The sequence below is a fragment of the Oncorhynchus mykiss genome, chromosome 25 (assembly GCF_057628025.1).
Source record: "Oncorhynchus mykiss isolate SJ-2025 chromosome 25, ASM5762802v1, whole genome shotgun sequence".
NCBI lineage: Eukaryota > Metazoa > Chordata > Actinopteri > Salmoniformes > Salmonidae > Oncorhynchus > Oncorhynchus mykiss.
In genome coordinates, this window is record NC_143046.1 from 30,546,603 (window position 1) to 30,563,471 (window position 16,869).

The following is a 16,869-nucleotide window of genomic DNA, read 5'->3' on the forward strand; positions in this document are numbered from 1 at the left end:
GCTAATTAGTACATGGTCCCTCTGTATTCCGTCCGTCTTCCGTAAACAAGCACTGTAACATGAAGATGGCAGTGTGTGAACACTAACCCTATCAAGGTGTGTACTATCGCTGATATTAAATTGTTCTTACGCTTTCAAAACCTGTACTGCAAGCGATGCGTGTTAATGTTCAGAATGAGCGTCAGGGCTTTTTATAACAACTGCCCCTACAGAACGCACCTTCGTCCAATGACTCTTATGTGTAATGTAACGGAACTGAGTCACGATAAAGGGCTAAGGACGCAAATGCCACCGCAATTCAATAACAACCTTTTTGAATGATTGATAGTTAAGGGAATAACTGTTTCTACCGGCGTCTTTATATTCTAGCACAACAGCTGTTTCTCAACATCCTCTGCAGTAAACACCCATAACACCGTATGTTTTCATTACCACGTTGCAGTAACGATAGAAAACAAGAGGCAACAAGTAGAATCTTTTCATTGATCAATAACGATACTAAAATAACCGTTTCTAACCAACCATTTCATCCCTTATAGTTTTCACTGAGCTGAAATTGAGGCCATGATCCTTACTGGAGAGCCAGGGTTGATTTAAAGCTAATGTCCTCTATCCAGTGCTGCTTGCTCTGCGACTCCATCGTCTTGATTTACATTCTTCCTAAAGTGCTCCTGTGGCAACATGCCTGGCCCACTTACCCATCATGCCACTCCAGATGACTGATATCCCCCCAGCCACAATACAGCCAGAGCCAGGGTACCGATAGTTAAGCAAGCCCCATTGAGAGGATAGCACAACACAGGCCTGTGGGGGAACGGCCATGCAGGAATATACTTGTTTTTTTAAAGTGCTGGACTGGTAAACATATTCAATCCCATACCTAGGCCTACTGTAAAACCATACTGTTATTGTAAAGCTCTTCTGGGATGCTGTAAATATTATGTATAAAATACAAAAAGACACAGTACACATATTATTGAGGTTTTAGAACATTACAAAACAGGGGATGGTCCATTTACACAATATATAATGCCTATATTTCCCTTAACTGAAATATGAAACTATACAGAGGGCTCCCATAACATTCTCAGGATTCAATGAGAGACCTCTAGTGTTTTTATTTAACCCTGAAAAGAACAGTTGAAGTGAATCTCATGCTCCAACTAAGGCCAGCAGCTCTGGTCTCCTCCTCTTGTGAACATTACAACTACAATATGCTGGATAATAATGAACAGATCCTCCACGTTCTCATTGGTAAGAAAATGAGAGGTGGGAGCTTAAAGAACAAAGAACATGTTTTTTGGTTGTGGCAATTAAGGCAAGTGTTCAAACTTTGATTTGTCCTTTAACATGTACAAGGCACCCACATTAATCAGAGACATTTGGTATGATGCATTGCACAGAAATTGAAGAGATGACTACGGTACAGTTAGGAACTAAATCAATATTAAAAATCTGCAGCCACTAGAATGTCCTTATATATGGATAAAACAACACAGTATCTGTTCAACTCTAAATAGTACAAAAGGTAAAGGTGTTGGAGAGGATGGGTACATGTGTGACTGGCATCTTTCTACATTGTCAACGGTCACCCTTTCCTAATACATGTGTTACATTAAATCCATGTTCTTCATTAACTGTGAAATTATAGGGATACATATATTTCCTAGCCTAAATTAGGCCCTTTTCACATGGAATTTGAGATCTACATATACATCCCAGTTTTGGCTAATACAAATAGGCCAGTAGCATTTTTTCAAATCATCATTAACTAATGTGGGAAAACAAACATGAATGAGTATTGAACAAGTACGTCAAATCTGCTGAAAACAAAAATGCATAAAGCGTCCAAGACACAGGGTAAAAACTATTCTTCCAAACGATAAAGATCCTTCCAGTTTACCATGAAACATAGTTCATTGATTGTCAATTCATCTTCCACCCTGATTATCCCAATTTGTTCACAATCACACATCAACTGCCCTTTTGAGTAACGACAACAACAATAATCAACGCAGTGAATCAACTCATGTGTAATTCAGTCCCACTAGTCAGCTAGGGCAATGTGCAAATTGACAATTTATATTACAATCCAGAAGAGATTATGTCGTGAAAATAACAATACAACAAACCTTCTAAGAATGTCACCAATGAGATTCTAGGGTGTTGTGTGCAGGGATGACAAGAGACTCAGTGGAGACATGAACTGAGCAGGGCAGGGTGTGTGTGTCTGTGTGTGTGTGTGCGTCTACACCAGGCTCCCCGGCCAGGACACCACAGTCAGTGTAACTTTATTCTTCTGCAGTTTGAGCATGGGGATGAGGGACGAGTTGTTCATGCCCACCGTGGTGGCTCCGTTCACAGCTACAATCTCATCACCACACCTGGAGACAACCCAGAGGGAGGGACAGTCAGTAAACATGGGGCAGGGATGGGTACAATACATGTAACACAATGACCTACCCACCACCCTCATTTTTATATTTCATTTAATTAGGCAAGTCAGTTAAGAACCAACAGCTGTGCAGTAAGTTCCAAATACAGTACAATGGACTTCTACAGGAGAATCACACGTCTAATGTAACCTGGAGACTAGGCTGGCTCCATCTCTACACTCCGTTAAATTTATGTTGAAAGCAGGTATTTATTTCTGCTAAATCCTGTCCTTGGAGAGGCAGGCCTGCACAAAAAGGAGAAGGGTTGGGGTCAATTCCATTTAAATTCAGGAAGTATACTGAAATTCCAATTTCAACTCCCTTCAATCCTTTAACCTCTAGGCCAAACCGTTCAGATGTACAGATGTTTTCGTGAGAAGACTGATTTTTGGGATATCTCATGGTCTGACAAATACCGCTGTGCTCTCTGCCACCTTCCACCACGGATGTGCAATGCAGACAGGAGGATAAGGTGGATTGAGACACAGACCAAGCAAAAACATATCTCTAGCTTAAACAGAGGGATTTTTATGGGGATTTTTAAAATGATGTTACTTAGATTGACGTGTGCTTTTACATGTGCAATATGCAGAATCGTTCTGCCATTTCCTGGTTTCAAAGATTTTAATAGTTTGCCTAATTACAGTTTATGTGACAAAACAAGCAATGTATAGTGTAGATAATCATTGTACCATCTAAACTGCTGTGCAATATCTTTTCAATAAAAAAATATATTGTATTTTTAGCTATTTGAAGCTGGTGTACAAAACCGAAAGGAAAACTAGCAAAAATGAAACTTAAGAACGGGAAGCATAGAAATAGCACACATAGAACAGATCTATCGCTTAGACTTGCTTTCAATACAAATGAGATCTATAACTACATTTCTATGTGGATTTGGTTGGATCCCCCAAAACATTACATACTGCATCTTTAAATGAGGAAAATTTGATATTGGAATTTGGTTTACTTTCTGAATTGAATTGGAATTGACCTCAATCCTGAAAGGGAGTACATACTACTTATCAAAGAACTTTGCAGGCTTACCGAAACATAACCCCCTCCTTACTACTCATCGCCTCCTACATTTCACCCACACAGATAGTAACGACACATATTTTCTCAGGTTTATTATTAAACTAGCTTCGTCCATGTGAAGCAACTCACTTGAGGCGTCCGTCGAAGTGGGCAGGTGTACCAGGCACGATGGTCTTGATGAAGAAGGGCTGCTGTCCGTGGCTCTCCTCGTAGCCACCCACAATGCTGAAGCCCCAGCTCTCCTGATTGGTCTTCAGCAACACGATGTTACGGCACCAGTGCATGTGACTGTAAGGAGGAGAGGAAGTGGACCAATTCAAATCTCTAAAGGGTCAGTGTCATTTCATAAGCACAAAATGAAAACTTCCATTGTTTTAAATGGCCACCTGAAACAATTGATAGGGTCATTTCTTTCATTCTGTACAGAACATTATCACTCACTATGACACAGATGGATGTGAACTGAAGGCATGTAAACTTGAGGCGAGTTATTTTCCAAACCAATGATTAGAATGTTGTTTACCTTGGCAGACCCAGCCAGTGGGTCCACAGCGGGGCCCAGTTGACATCATCCTCCCTTAGGTTCTCCACAGACTCCATTTCCTCTTTGCCAGCCTCCCCCTCCCCCTCAGGCTCCTCTGAGATGGTCTGGATGACTCTGAGGACTACCTGGGAGTGGGCCGTCTGGGCCTTCAGCACTGACACCGCCTCATTGTAGGTCAGCTGGGTCAGATCCACGCCATTGATGCTCATCAGGACATCCCCTAGGCAACCGAAACCAGAAGCGCGTCAAGAAAACGTAGTCTCTGCATGCAAAGCTGGCTTTACATCAAAAGGTCTTCCGGTTCAATGTGCAAGAGGTATGCATATTGTCTTCCCCATCACTAACATAAATATCCCCGTAGGCATTTAAATCTGAACATTAGCCATACTACATTAGATCAAGGTATGGAATGAAAACTGTCATGTGGTTGTAGGAAAGCATAGATCGCAGGAGTACCTGTTTTGATAGTGCCGTCTCGGTGCAGGCAGCCGACAGGCTGGACACTGGTGATGTAGATGGGCAGGCGGCTGCGGCAGTCCCTCCCCCCAGCAATGGTGATGCCTAGGGAGAGCCTCGGTTCCTTCTTCAGACTCACTGTCTTCTCCTGGCTAGAGAAGCCCCCTGGAGGATCCTAGGAAAGACCAGGAAGAACCCTTAATTTGCCTTACAGTCATTAGGTGCATACAGTAGTCCATTCAGATTGACTTCCTGTTCTTATGATCAAAACTACTTCATAAGAATTATTTCTGGCCAACAGAGAAGACTGGCGTCAATGAAGACGGGCACAATTTGCCTGACACTACATCCTTTCTGGGCTGTGTCGCTATTATCTTCCCCTCTCTATTACCTAGAAGTGAGAAGGATCTTTTGACTTAATTGATTCCTTGTGAAATCGCTTGTGTCAAACCAATGTGAGGCAGCATCTCAGATGCAGCTGCGGACTCGAACCCAGAGGTTGACACTTGACTCTAGTAGCGGAGTGCACGTGTCGAAATCCACGGCTCCTGCCGGCTTCCTTGGTTCTCTCTCGCTCTCTCTGGAGACTGTAAATCTTCAGAGGGGATGGGGAGGAGAGCCCTCCCTCTTCCTCCACCAGCAGGGACCCCCCTCCCAGCAACACTCAAAGCCTGGGCTCTACAGGCGAAAGCTAACTGCCAACAGCTTTGATCCTCTGCCACCCAAAGCAACAAACAAACAAAACGTAGTGGTGGCCCCGTAGCGGCAGAGTGAGGCAGCACCCTGGGCCTTTTGATCTGGAGTGAGCAGGCCCCAGAGAAGGGCTTTCATCTCTGGAACAGGGACACAGGCGTCTGTCTGCTCCCAAGGCCCCTTTCACCTCTGTCTGAGTGAGGAGGGCTTCTGTGGAAGTGCTAGGTAGTCTGGACTGGTAACAGAGGGCTGGGGTGTGACTGTGGTGCCATGATTACCTTTACACTATGTAAACATGACAGGCTCTTATGTGTGTCCACACTAACTTACACTAGCATACACAATACTAACGGAGATATACAGCAGTTTGGGGTACAGTGATTTGTAGGTTCCAAACATCCGGAGAGGAGATTGTTTACCTTCATGTAGGTGGAGGGCCGTCTGAAGTACTGGGGTTCTGGAGCCCTCCTGGCCACTCGGCCCTGCCCCTCTCCACCGCTGCCCCCCTCCTCCTGGGGCTCCGGCTGCCTCATCACCACAAAGTTCACCCGCACCTCACTGGCCTGCAGACACACACATTATACACACACGTCGTTCAGGCCTCACATTCAATACACATCCAGCAAATCTATCCTGGAATCTATCCTGGGAACGTCTCCGTGAAATAGCCGTGCTGTAACTGGTCTACATAAGACATACCTGTATGATCTGTGCTGCGCTCTCTGGGGTGCCGTGTCTCAGGTCCTGCCCGTTGATGGCCAGCACCTTGTCATTGTTACATAGTTTCCCGTCCTTGGCCGCCAGCCCCCCCGCCAGCAGGTCCAGAATGAAGATCCCAGTCTCGTCCGACTTGCGGATCAGTTTGATACCCAGCGGATCCGAGCGGTCCCTCTTTACCAGCGTCACCTGGATCACCGTGCCCTGGCTGTGGGCGGTGCCGTGGGGACTGTGAGAGGAAGGGGAGGCAGTGGCCATGTTGGGGGAGGGGGGTGGGTGGTGCTCGAGGCCAGGACGTTGTGGGTGACGGGGGTTGAAGCCCTTCTCCTGCATGACGATGAGTCTGAGCAAAGGACATGGCCGCCGCAGCACGGAGATGGCCCGGCCGTGTGGGATAGAGGCTAGGCTGACACCATTCACCTAGAAACACAACCCCACATGGTCAGTAACACCGCAGCTGGACTAAATACACAGAGTATCAACAGCTGGTCCCTGCGCTGATGGATAGTGGAAATAAAATACTTTTTCCCTCTTCAAGATATAATTCATATCCAATCAAATGTTATTTGTCACATGCTTCGTAAACAACAGGTGTAGACGAACAGTGAAGTGCTTACTGACGGGCCCTTCCCAACAAGGCAGAGAGAGAATGTATAATAATAACACAAGGAATAAATACACAATGAGTAACGATAACTTGGCTATATACAGGGAGTACCGAGTCGATGTGCAGGGGTACGAGGTAATTGAGGTGGATATGTACATTTAGGTAGGGATAAAGTGACAAGGCAAAATCAATGTATTTTTATAATTTTTTAAAATTATTTTAATTCTTATTTATTTTTTGCAGTGGCTGCCACCATTTAGCAGTGGCAGTGCACCGCTGCTAAATGCATATAGGGGAAACACTTATCTTTGACATGTGCTATACAAAAACCGCAGGTACCTCCATTGATATAAAGAATAAATAATTTAAACCTTTATTTAACTAGGCAAGTCAGTTAAGAACAAATTCTTATTTACAATGACGGCCTACCAATAATAAAAAATAAATACAATATAAATATAGGACAAAACACACATCACAACAAGAGAGATCATAGCAAGGAAGCAACATAACATAACAACAACATGGTACAAAAATGATTGGGCACAGACAACAGCACAAAGGGTAGGGAGGTAGAGACAACAATACATAACGCAAATCAGCCACAACTGTCAGTAAGAATGTCCATGATTGAGTCTTTGAATTGCGATAAAACTGTCCAGTTTGAGTGTTTGTTGCAGCTCGTTCCAGCCGCCAGCTGCAGCAAACTGAAAAGAGGAGCGACCCAGGGATGTGTGTTCTTTGGGGACCTTTAACAGAATGTGACTGGCACAACGGTTGTTGTATGTGGGGGATGAGGGCTGCAGTAGATATCTCAGATAGGGGGGAGTGAGGCCTAAGAGGGTTTTATAAATAAACATCAACCACTGGGTCTTGCGACGGGTATACAGAGATGAGAAGTTTACAACTGAGTATAGAGTGTAGTGATGTGTCATATAAGGAGCATTGGTGGCAAATCTGATGGTAAATAACATCTAGCCCCTTGAGAGCACCCTTACCTGCCGATCTATAAATTATGTCTCTGTAATCTAACATGGTTAGGATGGTCATCTGAATCAGGGTTAGTTTGGCAGCTGGGGTGAAAGAGGAGCGATTACGATAGAAGAAACCAAGTCTAGATTTAACTTTAGCCTGCAGCTTTGATATGTGCTGAGAGAAGGACAGTGCACCGTCTAGCCATATTCCCAAGTGCTTGTATGAGGTGACTACCTCAAGCTCTAAACCCTCAGCGGTAGTAATAAAACCTGTGGGAAGAGGGGCATTCTTCTTACCAAACCACATGACCTTTGTTTTGGAGGTGTTCAGAACAAGGTAAGGGTAGAGAAAGCTTGTTGGACACTAAGAAAACTTTGTTGTAGAGCATTTTACACAAAAATCCGGGGAGGGGCCAGCTGAGTATAAGACTGTATCATCTGCATACAAATGGATGAGAGAGCTTCCTACTGCCTGAGATATGTTGTTGATGTAAATTGAGAAGAACTTGGGGCCTAGGATCGAGCCTTGGGGTACTCCCTTGGTGACAGGCAGTGGCTGAGACAGCAGATTTTCTGACTTTATACACTGCACTCTTTGAGAGAGGTAGTTAGCTAACCAGGCCAAAGACCCCTCAAGAGACACTAATACTCCTTCTCCGGCCCACAAGAATGGAATGGTCTGCCATATAAAAAGCTTTGGCCAAGTCAATAAAAATAGCAGCACAATATTGCTTAGAATCAAGGGCAATGGTGACATCATTGATGACTTTTAAAGTTGCAGTGACACATCGATAACCCGAGCGGAAACCAGATTGCATACTAGAGAGAATACTAGACATCAAGAAAGCCAGTCAGTTGATTAATGACACGTTTTTCCAACACACTTGATAAACAGGGCACAATAGAAATAGACCAATAACAGTTAGGATCATCTTGATCTCCCCCTTTTAAATATAGGATGAACCGTGGCTGCCTTCCAAGCAATGGGAACCTCCCCAGGAAAGAGAGGCGGGTTAAAAAAGTCAGAGATAGGCTTGGCAATGATGGGGCAGTAACCTTAAAGAAGAAAGGGTCTAAACCATCTGACCAATATGGTTTTATTGGGTCAAGTTCAAGGAGCTCCTTTAGCACCTTGGACTCAGTGACTGCCTGCAGGGAGAAACTTTGTAGCGGGGCAGGGGAAAAAGTGGGAGAAGCATCGGGGATAGTCGCATTAGAAGGGGTGGGAGATAAGGAAATGCTGGACGGGCAAGGAGGCATGGCTGAGTCAAATGGGGATCCTGACTTAATGAAGTTGTGATTAAAGAGCTCAGGTTATGGATGTTATGATGCTTCTTGTAAATAACAACCAACATCAACATTAAGGGACATGGGCAGCTGTGAGGAGGAGGGTTTATTCTCCAAGTCTTTAACCGTTTTCCAGAACTTCTTGGGGTTAGACCCACAGAGAGAGAACTGCTCCTTAAAGTAACTCACTTTTGCCCTCTGGACAGCCACCCTCTAGAGTGCACTTATTTCTCATTTGCCTGAACGATAGCCAGTCAGCCTGAGCGTGCATGTGCCGAGCCTTTCGCCAAATGCAATTCTTGATGTAGAGTAACTCCACAAGATCACGGTCGAACCAGGGGCTGAACCTGTATTTAATTGTAATTTTCTTTATGGGGGCGTGTTTGTTAACAATACCACTGAAAATATAAAGAAAGAAGGTCCAAGCGTCTTCAACAGAGGGGATCAAGCTGATTCTATACAGAGGCCAGTTCATGATGGAAGGCTTGTTCATTAAAGTTTTTTAGAAAGCGTCTATGACAAATCAGGACAAGTCGTTTCACTGAGCAGCCATTACGAACACAGGCTGTATAATAGTGATCACTAAGGTATCAGTCTGGTGTTTTCTGTAATGACATATCAGGATTATTTGTGAGGATAACATTGAGGAAAGAATCCTTTTCTGGGTGTTTGGAGTCATACCTTGTGGGAATGGGAATAATCTGAGAAAGATTTAGGGAGTCCCATTTCTTTAGGACTTAGTCAGGTGGTTTAAGCATGTCCCAGTTTAGGTCACCAAGCAGGACAAATTCAGACTTAGTGTAAGGGGCCAGGAGAGAGCTTAGAGCAGGAAGGGTACAGGCCGGGGCTGATGGAGGACAATAGCACCCAGCAACAGTCAACAGAGAGCTATTTGAAAGTTTAATGCTTAAAACCAGCAAATCAAATTGTTTGGGGACTGACTTGTGGAGACAACCGGGCACTGAAGGTGAAAGGTATCCTTGTATTGTACCGACCTCCTGTAGAATAGGTGTGCAAAATAGTTGGTCCCAATTTAGAGCAATTCCAGCTTTACAAACATCATCCAAGAGAAGCCCTTCTTAAAATCAATGGATCGACTCAAGGGGAAGCGAGAGATTCATTTGCAAAAAATTAGGAACACAATCTCCGCTCCTTCACGCATACAGTATCTCTTTATAGCCACTAGCCAGCCGTCCACAAAAGACCCCAAAAGTAGGGGGTTATATTACTGCTCCTGAGGCAGCCAGTGAGGTTAGATGAGAGGTGTTTTCATTCCAAATTGCACCTTTTTGATTGGTCAGCTCAGAGGAAGAGATGGGCTCCGGCATTGTCCTGCACCCCTGCCAGAATAGAGTGAACTGGTCTGTCAGCTCAGTTTACAGTAGCACCGCCACATTCCAGAACAGCCGGAGGGGTGGGGAGGAGAAATCCAAGGAGGAGAGAGGGAGCAAGATCGTGGGAAGAAAGGAAGCTGCATCTTTGTGAAACCCCCTTCAAAGACATACAGTACTATCTCTGTACACTAGTTGTACCCTTTGGATAAAAACCAGATGAATGCATTGTTTACATCTGTTTTGAAATAGTTCAGGATCTACTCTCCACAATGTATCCATTTGAATAAACCATTAAGATTCTGAAAGGTCACTCTCTCAACCAGTGTCCACTTTCATTTGTAGGGAACCAAATAAGACCCATCCTATCAAGAAAGTGGGTTTACAGTGCCTTCCGAAAGTATTCACACCCCTTGACTTTTTCCATGTTTTGTTGTGTTACAACCTGAATTTTAAATTGATTAAATTGAGATTTTATGTCACTGGCCTATGCCGTAATGTCAAAGAGGAATTACATTTTTTTGAGATTTCTACAAGTTAATAAAAAATGAAAAGCTGAAATGTCTTGAGTCAACCCCTTTGTTATGGCAAGCCTAAATAAGTTCAGGAGTAAAAAATGTCACATCGTAGGTTGCATGGACTCTTTGTGCAATAATAGTGTTTAACAGGATTTCTGAATGACTACCTTCTCTCTGTACCCCACACATACAATTAAGGTCCCACAGTCGAGCAGTGCATTTCAAAACACAGATTCAACCACAAAGACCAGGTTTTCAAACACCTTACAAAGAAGGGCAACAATTGGTAGATGGGTAAACATTTAAAAAGCAGACAATGAATATCCCTTTGAGCATGGTGAAGTTATTAATTACACATCTGATGGTGTATCAATATACCCAGCCACTACAAAGATACAGGCATCCTTTCACCAAGAGGCCAATGGTGACTTTTTAAACAGTTACAGAGTTTAATGGAAAACTGAGGATGGATCAACAGCATTTCATGTTGTTACTCCACAGTACTAACTTAATTGACAGTGAAAAGAGGGAAGCCTGTACAGAATAAATATATTCCAAAACATGCATCCTGTTTGCAACAAGGCACTAAAGTAACTTTTTGTCCTGAATACAAAGTGTTATGATAGGGGCAAAACCAATACAACACATTACTGAGTACCACATTCCATATTTTCAAGTGGTGGCAGCATCATGTTATGGGTATGCTTGTAATCGTTAAGGACTGGGGAGTTTTTCAGGATAAAAAATACATGTAATGTTGCTGAGCACAGGTACAATCCTAGAGGAAAACCTGGTTCAGTCTGCTTTCCATTAGACACTGGGGGATGAATTCACCTATCAGCAGAACAATAACCTAAAACACAAGCCCAAATCGTGTTGCTTACCAAGAAGACAGTGAATGTTCCTGAGTGGCTGAGTTACAGTTTGGACTTAAATCTACTTAAATCTATAGCAAGACCTTAAAATGGTTTTCTTGCGACAGAGCTTGAAGAATTTTAAAAAGAATAATGGGCAAATGTTGCACAATCCAGGTGTGGAAAGCTCTTAGAGACCCAGAAAGATTCACAGCTGTATTGCTGCCAAAGGTGCTTCTACAAAGTATTTACCCATCGGTGTGAATACTTATGTAAATTAGATATTTATGTGATTTAAGGGGTATGAATACTTTCTGAAGGCACTGTATTTTTTTTTTTTTTGGGGGGGGTATCCTGACTGGATAGGTCAAAGCTTCCTAACAAGCACTATCTACACAAAGTGCAGCCATTACCATCGTCAAGGCGATCATGTCAAAGTATACAGCTACAGCACTAAAATTACACGAGGATGGGAAGGAGGGGAGAGGACTGAACATATCTTCCAGGTGACCTATTATCCCTCTTATTTACAGTGAAGAAACTGTCTCACCTCCAGAATGTGGTCCCCTGGGGCCAGCCTGCCGTCATGGCCTGCCAATGAGTCACGGATGATCTCCTGGATTACTATGTTCCCCAGGGGCGTGTCCTTTCCTCCCACGATACGCAAGCCCAACTCCTCTTCCTGCTGCTCCCGAAACATCTCCACCACGTTGGTCTCGGCCACCAGGCTGGACCGCAGGGGGGTCTCTGTGGAGAGACGAGGGGAAGGACATGGGCAATGGAGGTACACATGTTTACATATATAGAGACAAACAACCTGAGACATACAACTTGACGCACACACACACAGATTCATATATGCTCAAACACATTTTATCAATGGTCCATGGTTGCCTTTTATTGTGTGTCCAATTCCAACACACAGCCCTGGTTTTGAATCAAGTAGGGCGGGTAGCAAACTATTCCCCAAGAAACACTCACGATGAGGTAATCATTTCTGTGATATCAATCGCCAGTTGCCAGGTAACTTTGTTTTGATGGACTTCGTTCCACGGTACTGGATTACAAAATGCCTGAAGGGGTTCTAAGGCTAGACCAGACAGAGTTTAGATTTGATACCAGAGGAGGCTGGTGGGAGGAGCTATAGGAGGACTGGTTGATACACGTTCTGAAGGTTCAGACGATGATTTGGCCCGAGTGTCTGAAATCCAAAGCCCCCAGCTAAATTAACGATGTCAGCAATACTCCTCTTCTCCAGCTTAGACAGCTCTCTTGCCAGGGATGGCCACATTAAAGGGGTTTGGGATTTTCCCTAAAGTCAACACAGCTGACAGACTGTTTCCACTCATTTCCGTTCCCTTGGGTCGTTCATAAACTCCTTACATCTTCGTTGACCCAATTAACACTGTTAGGGCTGGTACGGTGACTGTATTACTCCCACACCGGCGGTCACGAGTCACAAAGGCAGTCAAATTCCAAGTGACCGTTTAGTCACTGTAATTAGGCTTCTCCATGCTGTTGATGGCCATTAGTAGCCTACCAAACTTGCTAACTGCCTGGTACTCAGCATTCTATTTGCCCTCTAATCACTTTGACATCAACGCAAATGTAATCGAAAATCAAATCAAACACTTCATGAGAGCCCATGAGCTCATGTTGCGCTACATTTCTATAGGCTATGCAATTGCGTGAAAAAAAACTGAGTGATGGCCTCTATTAAAAAGAGGAGGATCCCATCACCTTTCTATTGGCTAGGACTACTATATTTATTTCTCAACTTTAATAATATGAAGCAAATTGCTTTTCTTTAAAACAGGAGTATAGCCTACCTGGCTGGCATGAAAATGACCCACAGGAAAAGTGTCCTCCATCCGCTATTCAACTGCATAGATTATATGTATTTTTACCCCTGCCCCTGTTCCGAGACAGGTGCATTATAATGGCCCATTCTAAATCAAAAAAAATTTCACACATATACTAAATAATATACTGTATGTAAGGACAAGATCAAATCAAGAATAGTCTGATGGGTGACAATATTAGCCTATCACTTGTGAATGATGCCCAAGGCAAGAAACAATACCAAAACTTTTTTGAATCATAGTCGTGTTCGCATTGCTGCGCTTATAATGTGAGGAAATAGCCTAATAGTTATTGATCAACATTGCGTAAAAAAGTTTTGTTTTTATGCTAGTGGTTGTATTAATTTGGGATCTAGCGCATTCCACAACTGTCCCAGACTATGGAATATTTATTTTTCGCACAGAATTGGTCAACTTTTGTACTATGGAGGATAGTAGATTGACATAGGCTAGTAGTACTTTTGATGTTCGTTAGGTCTACTCATCTTGTTGGCTGACGAAAAGTAAATGTGGACAGTTCTTCCAATATCTTCAATATGCACCTCGGAATTGGATAAGGACGCGCGCAGTTGCGTCCCCGATGTGTCTGTCTTCACTTGTAGCCTGTGAGAAATACCCGATCAGTTGATGGAGAGCCATGTGACTGAGAGGCGCTTCGGAGCATGCAGCACTCAGGGATAAGGGAATTATAATTATTATATTTAGCCCAAGGTCACAACGGCCACTGGCCACAAAATGAATATATTTTTTTATGGGGCATATCCTTTCTATTTTATTCAGCTTTGTTCAATTGTATTCTTCATACTATAACATTTTTTAAATAATGCCATGGAATTCTAAGCAAATCTTGTCTGCTAAATTAACTAGTGTAGCCCACAGCAATATGGCACAGGACCTAACATCAGGACCTAACATAAGGACAACTCAGAGTATGCTATTCTGTTCATCTGAAATAGACTACATTTTCTTCATATCATGATTCTTTAGACCTGTCTAAAATAAATCATGGATTTATTGTGGAAGTGTAGGCTATATTACATAGGAACATCTACATTTTAAAAAGTATAATAAATCTAAGGTCTGCATCAGTGGCTTGTAGGCTGTGGAAGCCAGGAGATGCTAAATGTGTTTATGTTAATTAACGGTCAATTACCGTGAGACCGGCAGCTATTTGCTTAACAATCACCGGCTGACAACATTTCGTGACCGCCACAGCACCTAAACGGATATAGATTTTTCCATTCTTAAAAAGTTCAAATGTTTTCAATGGGAGCTCAGTGCTATTTACTTAGACTGACAGACTATCATTATCATACACATTAAATCAGACTTCAGACATAGTGACGTCTGTGAGACGTCTAACTCTTTGCGGTGTGGGCAGAGTAGGGAGTGAGTGACGTGTGACATCTTACCCTCCTCGCTCTCTTCGAAGGCGGGGTTGATGAGGCCAGGCTCTGGCAGGACACCCCGGGTGGGGGTGCGGGTCATCGTAGGGGTGTGTTTAGCATCAGCATCCAACTCCCCCTCGCCCCTGTTCCCCTTAAGGGCTTTCCGGTGGGGTCTCTTCCTCCTCTCCGCCTCCTCCTTCAGCCTTCTGAAAACAGGACATCTGAGAGAGGGAGGAGTGGGGTAGAGAAAAAGAGAGGTCAACCTTCAACAGTCCTTTTATTTAACCCTCATGACATTTGTCCAAAACAGTCAGTGAAGGTAACCTAAAGTATTGACCAGAAAAAAAGAGAGTACGATTAGATGTTTATTCCTTTGTTTCAGTGAGGAGGATCATTCTAAAACACCAAATGGGGCTCAAGCTAGAGGTGTGGAAATGAATAGATTTAGTGACTGGTGAGGGAGTTAAAGAGAGAGAGACTATGGGAAGAGGAGAGGAGCTATGCAGATGAGGAGGCTATTTTACTGCATTGCAGGGAGTCTGAGGGGGGGACAGGTCGAGTGTGATTAAGTCAGAGAGAGAGCTACTGCTGCTGGTCCTGCTGTCTGAACTTTGCCTCCTCTCTGTTTGCACTGGGCGGATGGCTGCAACATGACCAGCTATCACAAAACAACCTTTACCCACTACTGACTGCGTCATTGTTGCTCGCTAACCACTAAGATGATAAGCACCACACTGGCCACGTGATGAAAGGGAAGACTAATCCATAAATTACACTCCTCCCGGAGGGTATGATATTTGAGACTGAACCTCTCCTTCGAATCCAGGTACTATGTAATTAAAGCTATTTCATTGAAGTCTAAACGTGACTGACTTATGGTCAGTGTATCCATGTTAGGTTAACATTTGACAGGCCTGTGTACCCATTAACTCTAAATGAATTGCGTAGGAAAATGCATGTCAGGCATAGGCATAAACAAATTCAGGCAGAGGGAAATGGACACATTTAAACCAGTGTAAAAAGACAGATCCTATTTAGGCTTTTTTTACTGTTGCTGCAAAGCTTAACTCTAAACAAAATATCTTTCCCATCTCCAACTCCCGCTTACTTGTGCCCCGGCCACAACCCTCTTTACCTGTTGTGCAGATGGGGCTGCAGCTCGCAGCGCTGCATCTGCTGCTGGCACTCAACGTGGTGTGGGCAGAGCACGGTCAGCTTGTCCAGCAGGTTCCTGACCAGCAGGCTGGAGGGCCGGCACTGGTGCAGCTGCAGCCGCTGGCGGTCCACGGGACAGAAGTCCTGCTCCTTCAGGAAGCTGCTGAGGCACTGGAAGCAGTAAGTGTGTCCGCACGGCGTGTCCATGGGCCGCAGCAGGGGCTGCAGACAGATGTGGCACACCAGCTCATCATCTACCTCATCCTGGTACTCATACAAGTGGTTCTCCTGGCCCCCTTCATGCTGCTGGCCACAGTCCTTACACATCTTTGCCCATGCCAGGCCAGCACTGCTGATGCTGCTGCTACTGTTGGGGACATTGGGCTCCGTCATGGCCACTGGCTGGAATAGCTATCTAGCAAGTTCAACTTCCTTTGTTCCACTGTCCAACTTTCTCTGTTCCCGCACTCACTCTTGATCCCAGAAAGGAAGTGCCTGCTTAGATTATTTCATAAGGGGGCAAACATCCCAGACTGAATCCATTGAAAGGGGTGAAGTTGAAACCCTGATCCACTGTTCGTCCTCTCCGCCTCATGTCTTCATCCTGGATTTCTGTTGAGGGGAGCACAAAGAGGTCTGCAGTTAGAGTTGGTACTTTTCCTACTCATACCGACCGGCACAACAGGAAATTACAAATCCACAGAGCGGCAACAATATGGAGGCCAGCCGCAGCTGTTTCCTCTCAGCCGGTTTCCTGAGGAACTAAAGGAAATGAAATGAGGCGAGAAAAGGAGAAAAAATGACTAAAAGTGAAAACCGTGCTAATGGTAGGAACAAAGGCATGGCACTGGGAGAGAATGAGAACTCTGAATGAACTGGGCAGAAATGCAATCCCCATCACTAATGACCCCCTCGTGCCCAATCAGCAGAGTTCTCCATCCCTCTGTGAGGCTTCTAATCTCTCCACTAATTCCCTCTCTTTAGGAGAGGCTGATTATTAATGCATTCTT

The 16,869-nt window shown here is 44.1% G+C and overlaps 1 protein-coding gene across 1 annotated transcript; it reads right to left on the minus strand.

Annotated features, from left to right (window-relative positions):
- Positions 1-971: 971 nt before the first annotated feature.
- On the minus strand, positions 972-16,306 carry LOC110504969 (ligand of Numb protein X 2). Its single transcript, XM_090219640.1, has 9 exons — positions 15,840-16,306; positions 14,729-14,925; positions 12,005-12,201; positions 5,866-6,303; positions 5,586-5,729; positions 4,474-4,648; positions 3,997-4,237; positions 3,603-3,761; positions 972-2,384 (listed from the first exon to the last, which is right to left on the minus strand). Exons 1-9 carry the CDS (start codon positions 16,250-16,252, stop codon positions 2,249-2,251), a joined length of 2,100 nt encoding a protein of 699 aa, XP_090075766.1. The 5' UTR covers positions 16,253-16,306; the 3' UTR covers positions 972-2,248.
- Between the last annotated feature and the right edge of the window lie 563 nt (positions 16,307-16,869).

Coding starts and splice junctions, on each gene's coding strand:
- LOC110504969 (XM_090219640.1), bottom strand. CDS start 16,252: ATGACGGAGCCCAATGTCCCCAACAGTAGCAGCAGCATCAGCAGTGCT. Junction 6,304..12,004: donor CAGGGGACCACATTCTGGAG/GTGAGACAGTTT, acceptor TTGTGTTTCTAG/GTGAATGGTGTCAGCCTAGC. Junction 2,385..3,602: donor CACTTCGACGGACGCCTCAA/GTGAGTTGCTTC, acceptor GGTTGTCTCCAG/GTGTGGTGATGAGATTGTAG.